General features: G+C 38.1%; 1 protein-coding gene across 1 annotated transcript; it reads right to left on the bottom strand.

The window, feature by feature from the left end:
• Positions 1-593: 593 nt before the first annotated feature.
• On the bottom strand, positions 594-19,475 carry WDR48 (WD repeat domain 48; the record flags this gene model as incomplete). Its single annotated transcript, XM_008936003.1, has 18 exons — positions 594-993; positions 1,710-1,902; positions 3,877-3,953; positions 4,563-4,650; positions 5,928-6,033; positions 8,095-8,190; positions 8,713-8,809; positions 9,206-9,313; positions 11,112-11,209; positions 11,505-11,607; positions 11,950-12,024; positions 13,397-13,621; positions 14,025-14,126; positions 15,011-15,099; positions 18,334-18,463; positions 18,582-18,664; positions 18,936-19,014; positions 19,335-19,475. Coding segments are annotated over 18 exons (1,971 nt in total), but the record flags the coding sequence as incomplete, so codon positions are not given.
• Positions 19,476-20,356: the final 881 nt, after the last annotated feature.

Raw genomic sequence — 20,356 nt, 5'->3', positions numbered from 1 at the left:
TCTGCTGAGAAGTTTCTAAAGTTTAGCATTAAACATATGAAGTTATTTGCAGAATGGTCTGAAGTTTTAACAAAATGTCACATAGTTTTGGGAGCACAGTCACCAAAAATTAGACTAGTGTGTCTTTAGAACACCTAGGGCAGTGCAGTAAGTAGTTATATCTATTTTAAAAAACAAAGCCCCAATTCTTTAATGGCTGCAAAGCATGTTGACTGTATTATGATGCACAGCATCATGGGACTGACCCTGCTACAGTATTTATCTAGTGTTCTTATTCTGCAAGTCAACTATGCTGCAGGATTACAGCTACCCTAATGGTAACCCTTCATTTGCAATTAAACAGGCTGCCTCTTTCCAATATGCAACACCTATTTTCTGTTGTTTGGTTTTTCTTTTTCTTTTCCAAATTTCTCTAAGTGGTTGAAATGTATGAGCAACCTGTGAGAGACCCTTGTAGGAACTCTTCTCAATGGAATGTACTAAAAATACCTCGTGTGCAGTTCCAAATTATACTGTGAACACATAGACTAGTAACGGCTAAAACGGTTTGATATCAAGCGTGAGCAGATGAGGAGATCACACTCTGGAAAAACAAAAGCAAAAAGGAGGAAGTAAAAGTCTGCACTGGATTATCATCTGTTCTCTGTACACCTCACACAACACGAACCACTCAGGGACTTCCCATCTCATTGGCTGAGACTAGGACAGACTTTAGTTTAAGTCATATAGATTTTTTTTTTCCTCTATATTACAGCTCTATTAGTCACTTCAATTAAATGTATACTTTCCGTCCACACTGAGTCATTAGAAGTCTCATCTACCTTAGGGGTTCAGTGGGCTTCTCTAGTACTACTCTTGGAACCAGTACAGTATGGTCGGGTACAGGAGTAACCAGCGGGGCGGGCCGTCCCCTCACGTCGATTTCTGGCGGTAATGGATGCTCTTCCAGATGAAGTGCTTCACCGTCCGCAGGTCCATGTTCGGGTCCAGCACCTGAACAGCAAACATCCTCCTTTTACCCCACACGTCTGCCAGGTCGGCAGAAATTCAGAGATCAAACACTCTGGTTTGTGTTTAGGGGGTGTCCAGGCACCCGAGGTGAACCGTGCCAAGGTTCAGATTTGTCCAGCTAGCGAGTGAACCTGATGCAGTACTGGAAGATTTTAGCAATGCAAAGTAGAACTTCATACTACAACCATCTCCTCAGTGTTTGTTCTTCAAGCACTTATTGCACGTCCAGCTAGCGAGTGAACCTGATGCAGTACTGGAAAATTTTAGCAATGCAAAGTAGAACTTCATACTACAACCATCTCCTCAGTGTTTGTGCATTATTGCACTTACTGGAAAATTCATGGGTTTGGATAAATTTTAAACTCTGCTAAAAATGCAGAATACAAAATGTTCCAAAAACTGCTACAAATGGAAGTCTGTGGAATTGTGTCAAGCCCATTTGCTGAGTATGAGTAAGTAATCCTACAACGGCTACTAGTCGGAGCAAATTAAACAGGCATACTACATAAATTCTTTGATCCAGGTACCTGCAGCTGACTGAGCTTGGGTCAGCAGAAGTTAACATGATGCCACCACACTGAAGGCAGCAGATAATCTATAGGATAGATCCAGAGCAAGCTCAATCTCAGCATTCAGAACGTCACAACTGACTCATTGCTAGACAGTGGTTTAGAGGCTAAAGTGCCCAAGGAACGTACCTGGTCCTGGCACAGAAGCTCAATCTTCTCCTCTGCCAGCACAGCAATGTCCTCCTCTTTTTCTTGTTCTCCTGCTTTTTCATTATTGGAAGAGCTGGTTGTCTGAGACTCGTTATCCAAGTTAATGATCTTCTCATACACGTGTTCCATCACCTTCCTCACCTGAAGCATGTCACTTGCTGACAGCCGGTCTCTGTATAAGGGAAGTTTACCAAGAAAAAAAAAAAGTGAGAAACTGTATTTTTTATCTTCACAACATCTCAATCTGTAGCAAACTATGCAAATACAATATACTAAGGGCTTATCTCTGTAAGTTTAATAGTAAATTATCAGTGGCTTTCCTCAGGGCTCAGTACTGCAGCCTGGTCTCCTTAATATCCTTACAAAGATCTAATGAGGAGATCAAGGACATCTGCAGTGAGTTTGCAGACAACACTAAGTCAGGTGACTGTGTCCATCTGCTTGAGGGTCAGGAGGCTCTACAGAGGGATCTGGACAGGTTGGGTCCATGGGCTGAGGTTCAACAAGGCCAAGTGCTGGGTCCTGCACTTGGGTCACAAGCACCCCCTGCAATGCTCCAGGCTTCAGGAAGGGTGGCTGGAAAGCTGCCTGGAAGAAAAGGACCTGGGGGTGTTGGCTGACAGCTGGTTGAATATGAGCCAGCGTGTGTCCAGGTGGCCAAGAAGGCCAACAGCACCCAGGCTTGTCTCAGCACTAGTATGACCCACAGGACTAGAGCAGGGATCACCCCCCTGGACACAGCACTGATGAGGCTGCACCTCAAATCCTGGGTTCAGTTTTGGGTCCCTCCCTACAAGAAGGACATTGAGGGGCTGGAGCATGGGCAGAGAAGGGCAACGAGGCTGAGGAAGGGTTAAGACCACAAGTCTTACAAGGGGTGGCTGAGGGAACTGGGACTGTCAAGCTTGAGGAAAAGGAGGCTCAGGGGAGACCACACTACAACTGTCTGACAGGAGGCTTTAGCCAAGTGGGTCCTGGTGTCTTCTGCCAAAGAACAAGCAATAGGACAGGAGGAAATGGTCTCAAGTTGTGTCAAGGGATGTTTAGGTTGGATATTAGGAAAAATATCTTCCACAAAAGGGTTGTCAAGCCCTGGAACAGTCTGCTCAGGGCAGTAGTGGAGTCCCCATACCTAGACCGATTTAAAAGGCATGAAGATGTGGTGCTGAGGGACATGGTTTAGAGGTGACTCGACAGTGCTGGGTTAATGGTTGGACTGGATGACCTTGAAGGTTTCTTCCAACCAAAATGGTTCTGTGATCATCCAGAATACTATGACTGTAATAGCTATTTATCCAAAGAGTCACACAGCAAAAGGGACTCAGAAAACTGATAAGATATTCAAAAGACAAAACAGAAATACACCCTTAGATGAAGAGCATTGTACACAAACCTCATTCTTTCAACAGAAAAGGGATTAGTACAAGAAGGACAGAGGATATGGGACAATAGAAGAGGAAAACCAGAACATGCTGTTCACCCTACTACACATAGAGAAGTGTATTCTGAGGTAGCAGTTTTTCCAGGAAGTACACAAAAAGCCTAAGAAGCTCCTCTTTCATAAACTGACATGAGGAATTCAGTAAGACTTAGAGAGGAACTAACCATTTGTGGAAAAATATCAAAAATTGTTGCATATAAATAGCAGGTATAGTGTCTTTGACATTGAGTTCACATTGGAGGACCTACATTGGTTTCTAACCCACACAGCTCCAAGTTACAGCAAATGTGATAAGCAGACTATCTTGAGTTTCCCATTGTCAGGTTTTGGACCTTTTCCTTTGAAAAAGGTCTTTTCCATCACCATTAGCAACAGGAAACATAACAAAACTGTGGTTCTGAAGAGTAATCTATAGGTTTTTCTGTTTGCTGACTAAATACCACAAAAGACAGAAAATCTAATTTCAGTAGTTAACTCTTGGATATTTCTTAGTATCAACTTAGCATCAACAGCCCACTGAACCCAAAAGAAACTTACAGTTCTTTCAGATATGCTGATACAATCCAATGCTTCAGAGCAATGCTGCTTAAAAGACTAGAAACTTCTAGAAACCCATCAGGCACAACACACTTCTCAGGCAAAGTGGGTAGGTGGGGTTTTTTTTTGAGCTCGCAATTATCCTGTAGTCAAATATGCATTACTTACTTTTTTAGAGTTTTTGCCCCTGATGATGAATGAGGTTGGAGGTAGAAGGGAATCTTATTGAATTTGGGCATATTTTTCTAGAAGAAAACAAATTGGGAAAGTGTTAATTTAGGATGAACTGTTATCAGCTCCTATTTCCACCAGCTGGTACATGAAGTATATTCAGCTCCTAATTATCACAAACCAAGAGATCCCTCATCAACATCACCACCACAGCCAACTTCCAAATTATTCATACTCCGGAGATGCTTCAGTTTAAATGATGCATGTATCATCTAACCTTTGAATATATCATTTATTTCCAAGGAAATTAGATAGTGTCGAAAAACTGCAGCAGTGTGAGGAGTATTCTCTGTTCCTGAGCTCTTCACTTGAAAACAACACCAATTACACACAGTGCTTTGAATTCCTTTTCTAAGATCCTTTGCCAAAAGAAAGTGAGCAAAAATACCTTAACTGGACACATTAAAAAAAAGGTAATGAATCTCAAAGTGTCTTGAATCCAGACCTTAGATTATTTAAAGACCTATATAAATATAGGCTATTTTAAGACCTATTTAAATATAAACAGAGGAAAAAAAATGAAATGTAATTTCAGGTCTTGTTGAGTTAAAAAAAAATAAACTGTAGTTCACCTTAACCCCAAAACAACAAAAAAACCCAAACTCTATACATAGGATACTTACATCCACAGTGATGTCAATCACCCATTGTGGCACAGTTTCATTCAGAAGCATAGACTCAGTTTCACCACCTGAATCCCGACATAATAACCTAAAAAATAAAGAAATAACCATTGTGAATAACAACAACTGTTGCAATGTGCATTAGAAAGCTTTCAGCAGAGGACTTGGCCTTTTAATGGGCAGGGAGCTTGAACTTGGTTAGCTGGCCCTTCACATCAGACTCACTGGGGAAGTGATCAGGTATTTTCTGTAAAGACCAGAAAAAGCAGCTGCAGGAAGAAGACAGATCCCCAGAGCAGAAACAGGGAGAAGTATCTGAGGAGACTAAAGGCTGTGGCAGAGAGAAATTAAAAAACTACTTTGCTTGTGGATTGTGTATGTTTTGTGTTGAAGTACAGAACTCTATTTTGTCAGGGAGTCCTGCAAGCCACCTTTTAGGTCCAGTAAGTATACTTTGCTCCTTCCAATAGTATTTTTAATTTAGTGTTCTCTTGAGAACAAGCTGTATAAGACATAAGATCCACCAGTATAGAATGGATGCAGCTATTAAACCCCAGCTATAATGTAAATACATTGATACTGCAGAAAAAAATATCAGTCTTCAAAGCTGAAAGAAGTTACCCAGTTTTACTGACCAATTCATGGACTGAAGGTTACATAGTATTTGGGCCTATACAGCCTGGGAAAACAAATCCAACACATCAAACATCCCCCATCCCTTAAATTTAAAATCCACTATGTCAGTAAATATTGAATGCTTCATGGTATTTGAGAACTTGGCATTTGTTCTGCAACACGAGTAAACAGTCTGACATACCATATATCACACTTGGGCTCTGCAAGGTAAAACAAGTAGAAGGGTAACCAGTATGTACACATTACAATATAGAGCCTGTGCCCCTACCTGCCAGAGTTTAGGACTTTCTAATGGGTCATCAGCTATAATTTTGGGAGGAGAAACCTACTCTCTAGTGAGTATCTCCTGTCTGATTCACTAATGCTCAAAGACCAGCACCAACAGACCCATAAGAGAAGTTCACAAGGAGCTAAAGTAGCACAATTTCACTCTAAAACAAAGTTCAGCTCATCAGTTTGCAGGAAGACGGCACCCAAAAAGATCTGAAAGCTAATGACATACAACTAAGAACAGAATACAACTCTGGCCACTGTAAAATCCCATACCTTGCTGATGTTTAAACCCACATATCCAGTTGGGCAAGGCAAAATTGTCATGAACAGCTGCTTATTTTGCCTGTCAAGAGCATGTCTTGAATGTGCAGTACAGGAAAGATGCACGCATTACATTTTGATAACATTTGGAAGGGATTGTTCAGCCACTGAGTTTACACTCTTGAGTTTTTGTACCTGAACAAAGTGCGTCCTCCAGCCTCACCAAAAATAACTGGGGTGTGTGGTGGTACTTGAAAGTATCCATTTCCTTTCTGGACTCTGTTCTCCTGTTCACCATTCACTGTCAGAAAAAAAAAAAAAAAATGCACAAGAGTGAGACTGCACTAGGCCTTAAAATTGTATATACACAGACTAGAAGCATATTTTCCACTTACAGCTAATGTATTTAATAAATTAACAGAATTGTAAGCTTCATAAAAACCCTAGAGAGTAACTTCATCAAAACAGGTTTGTGGAAGGCCTATTTCCAAAGCCTTTGAGAAAAGGGAAATAGAGCTCATGAGCCAAAACCTGATTACTATTTTTTTCCAGTTCCCTGACAGAATTTTGAGGACTCGTTAAACTGAACAATGCCAGTATTAAAAATCAACTAAAGAGGTTCTGCTGAGACAAGACTGCTTTTCCCCTCTACACTGACAGTCCAGAAATCTGAAGGATGTTAGCTTTGCTGTTCTAACTGGATTTGCCAGATGTCAAAATAGTGTTCCAATAAAGCTCAGCCTCATATTTCCTTGAAGTTACCGCATTCTAAATTCAATTATTTTTAGCCAGTTAAAGCAGTATGAAGAGCCTAATTCCCCATCAGATGGATAGGATAAGATTAAAGAAAAATCAGCATCATTTATGCACCTCCAGAACCAGCTTCTAGTCAGTCAGGTATCTTGAAACACAATATACAAGTATTTAGGTGCCTTCCTTTCACTTGAGGAAGATCTTGACTACACTGTAGCATCCAGTTACTGCATTTGAACATGACATTGAATTCAAGCATTATCTAATGAGACAAATTATTTCTTAGCTAACTGATCAGCAGCACATGTAGTGAAAGAAAGGTTAAAACCAAGCAAAGAAACCAAAAAAGAAAACTTGTTCTCTATTAGTAGGGATGAGTATGATACCAAACACAGAGCAAGTTAAAAATCCTACAGTTTAAAAGTGTTCTTCCTAACAGTTCTGTTAACCATCGATAGGAACAATACTGCATGTGTATAAATTAAAAATCCACTAAATATGTATATTTAGATTCTTAAATATGTATATATTTTAATATTTTTATATATATATGTATATTTAAGTTCTTGACTTTACATAATTCCAGTGTCCAACAGGTACACTTTATCTTCTGAAGTCACTGTTCAGTATTAGTTTCTGAATTGTTACTTTTAAAAGGGAAAATAAAGACCTATTCTGTAGTACACATTCTGAACACTCCATTGATCCACAGCTATTCACAGACACAAGTAGTGCAGCACCAGTGCTCCAACAACAGAAAAGCCTGAGTTACACTTCTCATATATTGTCTGGCTTTCAAGCTGTAGACTGCCAATACACAAAAGCATGAGAATCAGCAACCTTATCCAGAAAAACCAGCCAAGTGCTGTAACTCTCCACCTAGGTCATTTTTGAAAGAGGAAAGTAGCCAACTCTTAGGACAAAGTGGTAAGGTACTGCTGAACTTCCAGTTTTCTTAACTGCATTATCTGTAGAAAGTAATTTCTTAATCACCAAGCACAAGACTTCTCAGTCAACTCTCATCTAGGTTGAATTAATCTCAAAATAATCCACAAACATAGGAGTTAGTTTTTTATTCAGTGGTCAAATTCAGCCACTATCTTACATTTCACATAGTTGTGTTTTTTATCTCATGCCTAGACTTAGCATTATTACCTTAAAACATCACTCTAAGATGGTTTTGTACAGAATTATGCATGGGGTAGGTCTAACAGCCATTGAATACATTTTCTCTTTTAATTTATATTGTTCATAATAACTAGAAAAAAATTGGAGTTATGTCAAGAGAATAGTGGCTAATGCTGAAGAGCTGAACTATTGCTCTTTGTTGTCATTATCTAGGCTGTTTCTTTTCCAAGTCAAACCTTAGATTTGCCAGTAATTGTTTTTCATCAACATGTTCCTGTAACTTCAGAATCATCATTTTTTTTTCAACAGACTAAAGCTCTTAAGAATTTTGCTTAAACTTTCAGAAAAAGAAAGTTACTCAGCAAATTTTGGTTTAACACATACAAGAGACAGGAATAAGACAGCAAGTTGAATTGTCTCTGCTACAGAAACAAATATAAACAGAATGTATGAACAAAGCCTGAAAAGGGAAAATACTAACCATGGTTTATTTCATTTTCCTCTTCATCCATTGGATTGATGTGTGTCCTAGGCCAATACTCCAGAAGTGCTTGTAGCAGAAGCCCTCCAAGGTTTACTGTCAAGACACAGCAAGGTAGAACTTCAGCTATGCAAAAAAACATTGGCATCATAATATTCCACATTTGAGCCCCAGCTGAAAACGTTCCCAAAAGTTTGAGTACTTCTGTTCCCAAACCAAACTACTTATAGGCACAGAAATCTGCTTATTAAAATTTCAAAGCCATACACTACAATCTTTCAGAAAAAGGTGATTTTAGAACAATCTGTTGGATCACTCCCATGCTGCAACATTCTCTAGGTTAGGTAATAGTTCCAAATATAAGAATATTAATTTTTCCATTTTGCTTCTTAAAGGTATGAAACCAAGTTAAATAGAAACCCTGAACATGACAAATGTTTCAGAAAAAAGCAAACATACTCATTGGAGATTTCTCTACAGAATTTATTCTCAAGAAAACAGGCCCCAAAATGCAACCAGATACATACGTGGCACTGGAGTACTTTGGAACATACATACTGGAATTTATTCTGCTTTTTTTTTTGTCTCAATAAAACATTAATATTAGTTACAACTTACATTTTGGATCAGAACCATCTGGACTGCTAAATCCAGCATCCTTTGCTGAAACCCAGGCTGCAAAGCAGTCACTTTCATCCAAAGTAATTGTCAACATCTGTTGGAAAAAGACCACCAGGAAGAGGAATGCAATAATTGTTTTGTATTAAACAAGTCTTTAAATTTACTTTGTTCATCCTCAGCTGGGTATACAAAACAAAGGATTTTTAGATACATGACAGTGCACTTTGTTTACCAGGCTGTATTAATTCATAAATGGTACTGGTGAATTGTAACTGAACGTATCCATGAGAAAAAAAACATTAAAACCTGTTATTTAGATTATTAAGAATTGAGGTAAAATTTAGTGTTTTGCTTCCAAATAAACCTACTCCATCAGATAAATGATGATCATTCTTCAAAACTTGTGATACATTAAAACCTCTATGAACAAAGTGTATGAAAGTATATTAAATATGACATTAGAATGACAGATTTAGGAGTTGTATCTCACCCCAGTTTTCAAGTCTACTGAGAACCAGTTTGGCACATAGACCATTTTAAATCTCTTCTTAATTTCTTCTTCAAAATCTACTTTCCCAAGGTCTTCAACTTTACATGCCTGTACACCAAAAGAAACGCAGAAGTTTTTAAATTCCCAGTATTGAGTCCTTTCAACATCTCAGATCTTTTACTTGACTTCCATCCATACTTGGAATAATTATAACTGATGACTTCTCCATGAGTAATGTAGTCCAGAAACACACAATTACAGGTTCAATTTTTTCTCAAAATATTGAACAACACTTTATATAGTAAGTAATTATCTTTTATTTATTTCTGAGGTAGTGGCATCAAGCCAGTGGAGAGGTATGCAAGCCTTACTCCACATTAATAAAAACCATTGTCCCTCTCACTGACTAGAAAGCTGTCTTCTAGCATCCTGTCATTCTTCTCCCCACCAGTACCAGCATTTCAGTACAACTCTCCATCAAACACCAACGTTTGCTGCAAACCTACCAACAAAGTCACCTCAACTACTGCAATGGGGGCAGTAGTGAGTGAATTTGCATGCAGATTCTTTTTTCCTATTTTAATCTCTTATTTTATTCTTGTATTTTTAAAGTTCCTCAAGTAAGTCTGCTAACATCTAAATTCTTGTAATGCACTTGTAGAGTCATCCTGAAACATGTGCTTTAAGCAAAGCCTAAGGATTATAACCTTGTAAGACTAATTTCCTAAAAATCCAGGGACAGTTACAGAACACAAAGCCTGAAGGATGCAGCTACAGGGCAAGAAAATTTCCTTCTTTTCTTCCAGCATCATTAATAAACAGCCTCAGCTGCAGAGTGCAGTGATCCTACACATAAGGTGAGACTTGGACCTGGTAAGTAACCCTCTCTCTAAACTGAACATGTGTATAAACATGTCTAAGAGATGCTTCTGAAACTCCTACTAACAAAAGGGACAAATAATTGAAGGTACAAATTAACATCAGCATTTAACTTTGGTCCTGAGAGCAAACATTGCTTATCCTGAACACTATTTTTCCAGCTGTAAACTGAAAGAAAAGCTATTAACTTTTCCACAAAACTCTTCTAGATAATTTTTAGTACAGATCTACATAGTCCAACGTAATTCCTTTCCTCCTCACTTCAATCAGCAGCACAGTAAGTTAGTTGAGCATGCTTTATGTCATTACTAAATCTTGGCTGCAGCTCTGCATAGTTCAAGATGAAAAAAGATTTAGAATTTCAAACAGTATTTTGCAAAAGAAATTGCTGATCACGTCACTGATCTGGGATTTCAGTCCTTTCTCTCTGCACTATTTTCCCTCTCCTCTGATCAGTCGTTGGGTAAAGCAAGATAAAGAAATGCCACACCACGTGTCTCTTCTCACAGGAGCAAGTAACACTAGGCAGGAGCTTTGCTTCCTTCTGCTAACCTCCCTTCCAGTCCTGCCTGTCCCAGAACAATCCACAGACTCACTACACTCACTTGGGATCTGTGGGTTTGTGGCAGGACTTGAAGCACATTTCCCTTGTGCAGGCTAAGGTTTCTTATCCTAATTCCATACTGCACTGGGCAGACATGCCATGTGCCTCTGCAAGCCCTCTGTGAATCAAAAACTGTTTTCAGGAGCATATTCAAGGGGCTCAATTTCAGGTGAATGAAGATGTCAATACTTCACTGAAATCAGGCGAGTGAAGATGCCAGCCTCACATCAGGCAAAGATGCAGAAAGGCTCACAAATGCCCCTTCCCTTTTCAAAAAGCAATCTTTGCATTATGTCTTGGGACAAAAAGATGACTTACTTTCTACCATAAAAAAATGTCATGTGCTAAAAAAAAAATCTATATTAAAAAAGGTATGAAATAATCATCCAACAGTAGACACTTAATCCAAAATTACAGACTTACCTTCAGGACATCCCAGTATGCCACATTATTATTTGTGTCTTTGGTCAATATGTGTCTCTTGTCATTAAGAATGTGGCACTGAATAATACTAGCACCCCCTAGCAAAAAGAACAAAAATTAAGGTGATTTTTTTTTCCCCCCTAATATTACATTACACTGTATAACACGTGTGATTATTCTTTGGTTTCCCTGTTTTATGTAAGATTTGGATATCACCAAGGTTTCAGCACTATCTTAACTGGAACTAACACCAGATAGATGATAACCACGTTGTCTTAGTTTTGGTTGAAATCACAGTATCAAGTATCTAAAAATTCAAGCCAGTCTTAAAGATCTCCTATTTCTCCTGGGGATAACAGACTTTATAAGGTACTCTGGAAAAGAGATGTTTACCTTTTATAACTTGGTCTGGCTGTGTACACAGAGGTGGTATAGGATTGGTACAATCATTATCATAATCTCCAGATGATCTAAAATTATGAATTCCCTTCAAAGTCTAAAAAAAAAAATCAAGCAAAATAATGATTCATTCATAATAACCCATGATATTTGGTTTTATCTGTAACAACTGCCAGTTCATGCTGCTATTTACACGGTAACTGTCCAGTTTTGACTAAGATAATTTATTTCTAAAAGCAGCATGAATAGGTAGCAAAGCAAGCACTCCAAAGCTTAATGCTAATACTGAAATGAATCAAGACATTATGATTTTTTTGTTAAAGAAAGCTTCCAGATCACAGCAAGTCACAGTCAAATTGCAAGCAACAGTTCCTGAACCAAGACTGCAAATCCCATGACTATTTAATTGAATTCACAGAGTGTAAAATATACCACTTACCCATTTATTCACAGAGGATTTAGTTGTTGCAACCCAAAGTGCTGGAGGTGGATCAGCTGATCTATCAAGTTCCATCTAAATAATGAAACCACAGATACTTTCAAGCATGCTTAACTTAATTTTCCTTTGTTTAATTAATGTTTGCTCTGTGTAGACCTGCTCCCACACTTGGATGTATCTCAGAAACAGCACTACTTTCAGTTTACTAATGAAATACCAAGTGTAAATGCAAAATAACTAAGCTGCATGTTTTGAAACTACAGAGAAATGTTACAAATATTCAACGAATAAATTCTGAACATTGACAATAGCAGAGACAATGTATCTTAAACATAGTATTTAAAGCTGCTTCTAGCATGATGCAATCTTGTCTAATAGTTTGATAAGTATGGTATTTTTTTTAATTACATTGCATTCAGATATTTCACATGCTTAAAAAGAGAATGTAAGAAGTTCTGTACTAATTAAAAACCAGAACATTACACACTTGGCCCTGCTGTTACACTCCTTGGACAACAATGAATCACTGTAGCTAAGATATTAGAGACTCTTTCTGATCTTTGCTGACCACAGCTTTCACTTTCTATTTTGAACAGACATTTCTCAGATTCTGACTTTTTGAAAACTATTTATATATCTAGGATTTTATCTGAACATACTAAGCCAGAGTTCACTCACAAGGAAAGCCAGATTGCTTATACACTGGTATCTGTCACACACCTCTTACACATCTACGTATTCCAGGGGCATGTCACCCAGAGTCACGGACAGCAATAAAGGAACATCCAAAAAGCAGTGCCTTCAAAAGACTCAGACTTGTGCATGCAGTTTTCTCCAGTTAAGAAAACAATGTTGATGTGTTCAAAAACCAATAAATTTTACTCCTGGTTCCCACGAGTACACAACATTCTAACAGAGTCCTGGGTATACTTATCACTAAGAAACACCCATTTTTGTCAAAAGCCTTGGCAATACCAGCTTAGTTTCATAAAACCATATTACAGTTTGGTAAAAACAACTTTTCATGTCTGAAGCATATTCAATTTCAGTAATATTTGAATTTGCATGTTGATAGGTAGCTTCCAGGCGTTTATCTTCTTCAGGTAATTAAGTTTCTGATATAATTTAGGAGACAAAGCCAGTATACTGAGGATGTGGTGTAGCAAATGCTTGCTACCCAATACACATTCTTCTGTCAACTTCCACCTCAAGCCACTGTTTCATTAGACAATGTGCAACAAAATTAGATTTTTTATCCTGTGAGTGACCAAGCACTGGCACAGGGTGCTCAGAGAGGCTGTGAAGTCTCCAGCCCTGAAGATATTTAAAAGCTATGATCCTAGGCAACTAGGTGGCCCTGCTTGAGCAGGGGAGGTGGACTAAATGACCTCCAGAGGTCCCTCCCATCCTCAACCATTCTAGGCTTGTCTGAATTAAATTCACCCACCTTAAGAACTGGTGCCTTTTCTTCACAGATAAGCACCCGGATATCAGGATTCCGTAAATCTGTACAATAAATCTTTCTGTCTCTTCCTCCTGAATAAACATGAGTGAAGGCCTCATTGACCTGCAGAGCCCACACACCCTCATCATGGACTCGATACGTGGCTATACATCTCTGCTGCCCAAGGGACCACAGGCGGATAGTCCCATCAGAGCTGCCTGAAAGACACTGAGCAACAACCATCGCACTGAAATCAAGCATGTATTGAAGTATTTTTAAATATTTTTTTCCATAAAGTGCTTTCATAATTATCATGGTTTCTATTTTATAAAATTATATATAAAATATATTATATATTTCATTTATATGGTTTATACTTCCACTAAGACAATGCTAAATGAAGACTAGCAGTTAATGAATCTGATCAGTTCCTATTTTATGTAAGCCACCCCCTCCATATGTAGATGGACCTGTAATAAAGCAGAGCTTTCACACATCTGCCTCTCTCAAACACTAAATATCTCTAAATTACTTATTAAGCTACCTTCTGTAATAAAGTAATTAAACAGAAAAAACCAAAAGACATTTCTGCATTCTGCAAAATGCTTTTGTCTCAAGTTAAAGCACATACCTGGGTGCCATCTCTGTTCAACAACAAAGCTTTTACATTGTCCGTGTGCCCTTTGAGTTTCATTAGTTTTGCACAAGTTCTGGGATCCCACACCCTTAGAACCTAGAGAAACAGACATTGGATAACTGGCATTAACATCATTCTTCCCACCAGTGCCTCTTCTCTACAGAAAATTAAGCCTTTCTGAATAAACAGACCCTTATTCCAAACACACAGATGTTCATCACCAAAAACATACTTCATTAGAACAAGAGACATAAGCAGATCCTAGGCATTCTTAATAATCAGATGTGACTTGCTTCGCTTACTTTTAATTTCATTTGTTCTGGCTTTTTCTGTCTAAAGAAATTAAAGAAGTGACTGGAAACAGGATAGTGTGATGTGGCTAAGAAAGACAATTCTGAGAATACTCTCAGATGCTTTGCTGGCATATCCTACTTTCATTTTTATACTGACTTGGAAATAAAATTCTTTCAAGGTTAGATAAGATTAAAAAAAAATTAATTGCAGGGGACTTTAGGTTGTTTCACCTTCCTTTGCAACAAAGAGCATGGGCTATCTCTTGGGAACACTTCCACTTCATTATCTCACTTAATTTCCCATCTCCTGCAGAGATCTTAAAAATTGCTGGCACCACTTCTTTCCTACCTGTGGCAACTGCTTCAGTTTTTATAATCATCTGAGTAATGTGCCCTCAAAATCAGAGCTCCTGTGGTGAAATGTAATGATCTCTGACAGACAGAGGGTTACACACAATGATCTGATTGTCTCTTCTACGTATTAAAGCTATATGGATATATAAACATCAAACTGAGGCAGGTTTTTGTATCCCACATGTAACACTCCCACTTAAAAAAAAAGCATCTGCCCTTACTATTAAAAGAACAAAAGTTCCTATAGACATGACATGGAAAATGAATGAAATAGTCTCTTTGTATTAAACTTTGAACTGAAATAGAATGAGCCTTACCCAGTTTTTTCCTTACCTTTTCAGTGGACCCTGATACAATAACTGTTCCCATTTGATTCATTGCAAGGCTGTAGATAGAGTCCTTGTTCCCACTCAGGGAAGAAGCTATTTTGAAATAAAATTTACATTTTGAATTTTAATGCTGTCATTTGAAAAAAAAAAGCATATTTATTCACTCAAAAAATGGTATTTTAATACCCATTGAGCCATGAAACCAGCGTCACTCTACCCCATATATATAGGGTTTTTTTTAAAAAAACAAACCAATACTATAGACAGCATACTGCTAGAAAAACCCATCCCAATTCTTTATTTGCTGCTGCATAAAAAAGCAACCCCTCAGACTTCCAGTCATTGCAATCCTGGTGCTCTTCTGGCACCATAATTCAATGCCAGGACCATCAAGGTACTCTTGGCTCAACTACTTCATTAGAGAATGATACTCCTGTGTGATCTTGTAATACACAGCATTTGGATTTAAGTGCAGAGATTTCTCCTCCAAGCCAAGTAGCAGTAAAATTCTACATAATATATTAAAGACTGTCCTCTTAGTTCAGCAGAGATGCATTACTGAAGTTGCACTGCAGTGTTGAAATGTGTTATATGAGCATGGATGTCTTTGTGAAAATCACATGGCAACTCCTTTGCATCACAACTACCATCAGAACTAAGAATTCTGGGCCACCTGGCCTAATCTACCTCTGGACAAAGTACCAACCTCTCAACAGGGAGAAGCACAGACAGGGCAAGTGAAAACTATTCAGAGAGCACCAGCAGGCACTTCATCAAGCCTCAAAACCATACGTCAGTATGCTAAAAAGACTGAGAATGGCAACAAACTGTATTGCCAGCAAAAACCTGAAACTTTATATAATGATTTATTCATATTATAGAAATAAGTTTCTAACACACTATTTGTGACCCAGTATCATGAACATTTCATGGAAGTATTATTCAGCTTGACTTCAGGGTGCTCTTACCCACTAGCCACAGCTACCCAAATGTAAACTTTCAAATGAAATCTATTATTTGTAGCCCAAACAAACTGACAGCCTTCCACTGTCCCCAGAGAATAGTTGAAGGCAAAAAGCAGAACTGAAAACTTCGGAAGATCAGCACACTGTTCAAAAACCATCATGATTTCTGAAAAGGTAATGTACAGAATTATCACAAGCTGGACATCGAGAATGGAAGAGAGAATCTGAAGTGTACAGAAGCAAAATTTATACCAGAACAAAAGCAAAGCTCAACTCTACCCTCTTCTGGAAGAGACTACCTCTCATAAGCAAAATCTCTCAATTTAATTTAAATTATGACTATGCTGACTGTGAGACTTTATAAACAGGCTTCATTTTAATGCTGGCTTGTGTACATTGCATCCCTGTAATCAGGCAGGAAATGAATGCACAAGAACAATCTTCATCTGCACTCTGAAAAAATCAATATTGGTTTTCCTCAGGCCTTTCAAACAGCTTCTTTAAGGACAGACAGAGTGTTCTCCCCAACAGAAACACCCTTAGTTGGGAGCACCAGAAAGAAAAACAACTCCCCTGCTTCCCCTCATGAAGCATTCCTGTTCTAACTCTAGAAATGCAAATTTATTTCTGTCATCTTGGAGGTAAAGCCTCAACTTCTGTTTGATCTTGGCTTCAAAACAAGCACCAGCTCCTCAGTACTCCCCATCTCCCATTTATGATTGACTTGAATCATTAGGTACTGCATCACTGTGCAGTGCTCAAGAAATTATTCCTCCCCCCTGCCCTGAATTTTCCTGTAAGCCAACAAAAACATTCTTCCTTTGAGAAGCCCTGTTCAATGAGAAGATAGCAGAACTTAATTTTCAAAAGTTTGTGATAAAATTCTACTTTCAGTGAGAGAAAACTTGAGGAATATAAGGTAAATCTACATAGGTAAGTGCAGCCACGTGCCATCCCAATACTGCTCGCTAGGAGCCATCTCTCTTCTGCAAGCTACACTGACATGCCTGCATAAGGCTATACTTGAACTAATAAGTCCTGTAGGCAGAACAAATGCAAAATGGACAGTTCTGCACACCAGATGTACCTTTGGCTTTAGATTCTACCAAATCCATAAAATTAACACACCTTTCAGAATTAGCCAAAAAAATAATTGGAAAAAAAAAAAAGCCACTCCAAAAGAATGAGGTGCTTGCCTTTTATTTACAGAATCACATATTCCCAAAATGTCTTAAGAAGTATGCTTTGCCAATTCCAAATTTTAGTTTCACACATTTTTTCTGAGTCAATCCTAAACTATGAATGAGTAAATAAGCAATCTTATTTAGAAAATTCAAGTGTGGCAGTGTAGCAAGATGCTATGTTCTTTCCTAACATACACCTGAGACCCTGCCACTGCTAAAACATGTCAAATGCTAAGCACAAAATGAAAGAGAAGTCACTCTGAACACTGTTTTTCCAACCTATCTGCATGCAGCATAACACACTGTGGTCAAACCAGACCTGTTTCTGAAAAAAGATATTGCAACACAGCCAATACAAACCAGGATGCTGATGATCCAGATTTCTGTTATTCACTCGAGCAATCAAAATCTAACTGGTGTCACACTTCACAGAAGAGAAACTTAACTAGCTCTAGCCTGGCTATTCTAAGAGAGTGGTGCTGGAATTAATTTATGGGGAAAGATCTTATAATTTACACTATGATGTCTTTACTGGGACAGAGAACTCTTAAAAGATGATGATGATGACATTAAGGATTAACCCTGATAAGCAGAATCTCAGGACAGCTTCCCGTTGTGTTGTAAGTAACCAATGAGTTAGATCTCACTAGTACACTATCCTTGCATGCAATCAGGGCTTAGTATTACTTTACTTTTTTTTTCATCTAAATTTATCTAGTAACTTTATTCTTCTGCCATATAGATTTGATAAATGTACCAAGTTCTGCTTTAGGAGCTGTACTGCACTTTTTGCAGCATCTATATAAATAAAATGAAGTTCAGGAAAGGACCAAGTTACAGCACACAGAAAACGCACCGACAAATAGCCTAAGGCAACAACTCTCCAACAGGTTAGTTGAGGAGCAAAAAGCTTCTGAAGCTGAAGTTTTATCCAGCAGCAGAGAATATCAGCACATTACATTTCAGGAGAAAATGTTCAAAGAGATCTGTCCTCTATTCTAAATGCCACAACTGTTGGCTGCTCTAGACTTTCAGCTATTATATAAGGCAACAAAAGGAGCGAGTACGTACTTACACCACCTTCAAATTTCTTGCACTTTTTTTATGCACACACAGAAACAGGCTTCTAACATTTTAAATTGATCTCAAAGTTTAGGATCCCCTCCCTAGGTACCTACTTGTTACGGTGTTATTTGAGGCAGTCAGTGCTGTTAGAGTATTTACATCCCAGAGGAATATCTGTCTGTCCAGCCCGGCAGATGCGACCAGTTCTTTATCTTTTGCATAAGCTAAGGCTTTCACATAATCCTACAATAAAGTAAATACAACAATGTGAATCAATACCATTATCCATTTGAAGTCTCCATGTTAATATTTAAAAGGTTCTCAGTGATATCAGACAGCATTTACAGATAATGTTTTTCACCTTATGCGTCCTTAGTGTTGACATGCAAAATCCCTTATGTGCATTCCACACTTTAACAGTAGTATCTGAAGAAGCAGATATCACTGAATTGGAAAGAATAAAGAATAAACTTTAATAGTTTATATATTACTTTAGAGCATATTTGTACTACTCTAATTTGCTTTTCAAAAAGATTAAAAGAATAATTTACATACAGATTTAAATTTTCATTAAAATTTCTACTTACGCTATTTATCAAATTTATAATACACACCACAAATTATATGCTAAGAAAAGACAGATAATAATTAAAGCAGCAGATAATTTCATACACAATTTCTGAATCCTGTAATTTTCAAACACTTAAGTACTTACATGTTTTACCATTGCAGCAGAGCACAATATCATTTACCCAATCTGTGTGATGTTCCATGGATGCTATATAAGGGTCTTGCTACAAATTAAGAAAAAAAAGTTTGTAAGATCTCATCACAAATGGCTTGTGGCTATCACATCCTGTTGTGGTATTTTCTTCAAATGGATCAAAAGTTGGCTAATGCAGAGTTGCATGAACTCACTATTCCAGAATCTTTGTGTGAAAGAACTATACAGCTATGTAAGATTTCACAGTATGAGCAACAGCAAAGTCATTTTCCTAACATAATAATTGGCAGCTGTTAAAAACCAGCACCAGATGTATGCCTGTAGGCACCTTACGAGCATGGTAACTTGGAAAAAAGTAGGTTTAGAGACAGGAATCCTCTCAGGACTTACCTTGTGCTGATTGACACTCCATATCCTGATAATAGAGTCTCGGCCTGCTGTGAAGAGTCTGTTCAGTGCTGGATCCAGCTGCAGAGCATTTACCCCATTGCGGTTATACTTCTCCACTTCATCCCTAATCACATAGGAGACCTAAAGCACATTTACACAAATCCAGTTATCGTATTAAGATACTGACTTGGCCATAAAATCCTAACAGCCAATTTCATTTTTGTGAGGTTCTCGGGGCAGAAAATATGAAGAGCTTTTCAAGCACTAAGTAAGACTGTCAGTTTGAGAGTTACCAACCCCACCTCAGTCATTTCTTCCCCCTGCTGAAAACAGGGAAGAACGATAGAGAAGATACAAGCAGTGCTAGAACTGGAGCCCAAAGGAATTGCAATTTCATTACAATTTCAGCTGAGACCCAGAGAAACCTTAGTTCAGTTCCCTGCTCTGTACTGATACTCTGGGTGATCTTAGACAACACACTTGATTGAGCTTGTGTCTCATTTCCTAAGCAGGTTTCAAGGTTTTTGTAGCTGGGACGACAGACAGTATTTCCTAGACTCACAAGGAAGAGGATATAGTCACTGAGGATTAAAAACTCTTTAAAGACTGCAGATACAAATTCTAGCTATTTCAGGTATTACTATTATCGTGAAGCTATTTTTTAATAAACCCCCTAACTTCATACTATAATAAGAAACAAATATTTACCACTATTCCAGCCAAATTATTCCTTTAGTTCCTTTCCTTCTGAATTTGACAGCACTGTATGTACAGGTTATTTCATTGTTTTGTTCAGAAAAGACTAAAAGGAGATTTAAGGTGACATACTGCAAAGGCCACAGCACTCTCCACCCTAACACAATTCTAAAGCACTGAAGTCTGCTCAGAGCTACCGCGCTGACATGTGACCACGAGGAAAGCCCTCACACTTTGGCAAAAGGAGGGGAAGCTGCCAGATCTGCCTCTTCCCAGACTGTGTAAAACAATCCAAACAAGGTAAAATTTTAATGTGGGTATAATTC

The sequence above is a fragment of the Merops nubicus genome, unplaced genomic scaffold (assembly GCF_000691845.1).
Source record: "Merops nubicus isolate BGI_N331 unplaced genomic scaffold, ASM69184v1 scaffold1362, whole genome shotgun sequence".
NCBI classification, from domain to species: domain Eukaryota; kingdom Metazoa; phylum Chordata; class Aves; order Coraciiformes; family Meropidae; genus Merops; species Merops nubicus.
This window is presented reverse-complemented; position numbering and strand designations above follow the sequence as displayed.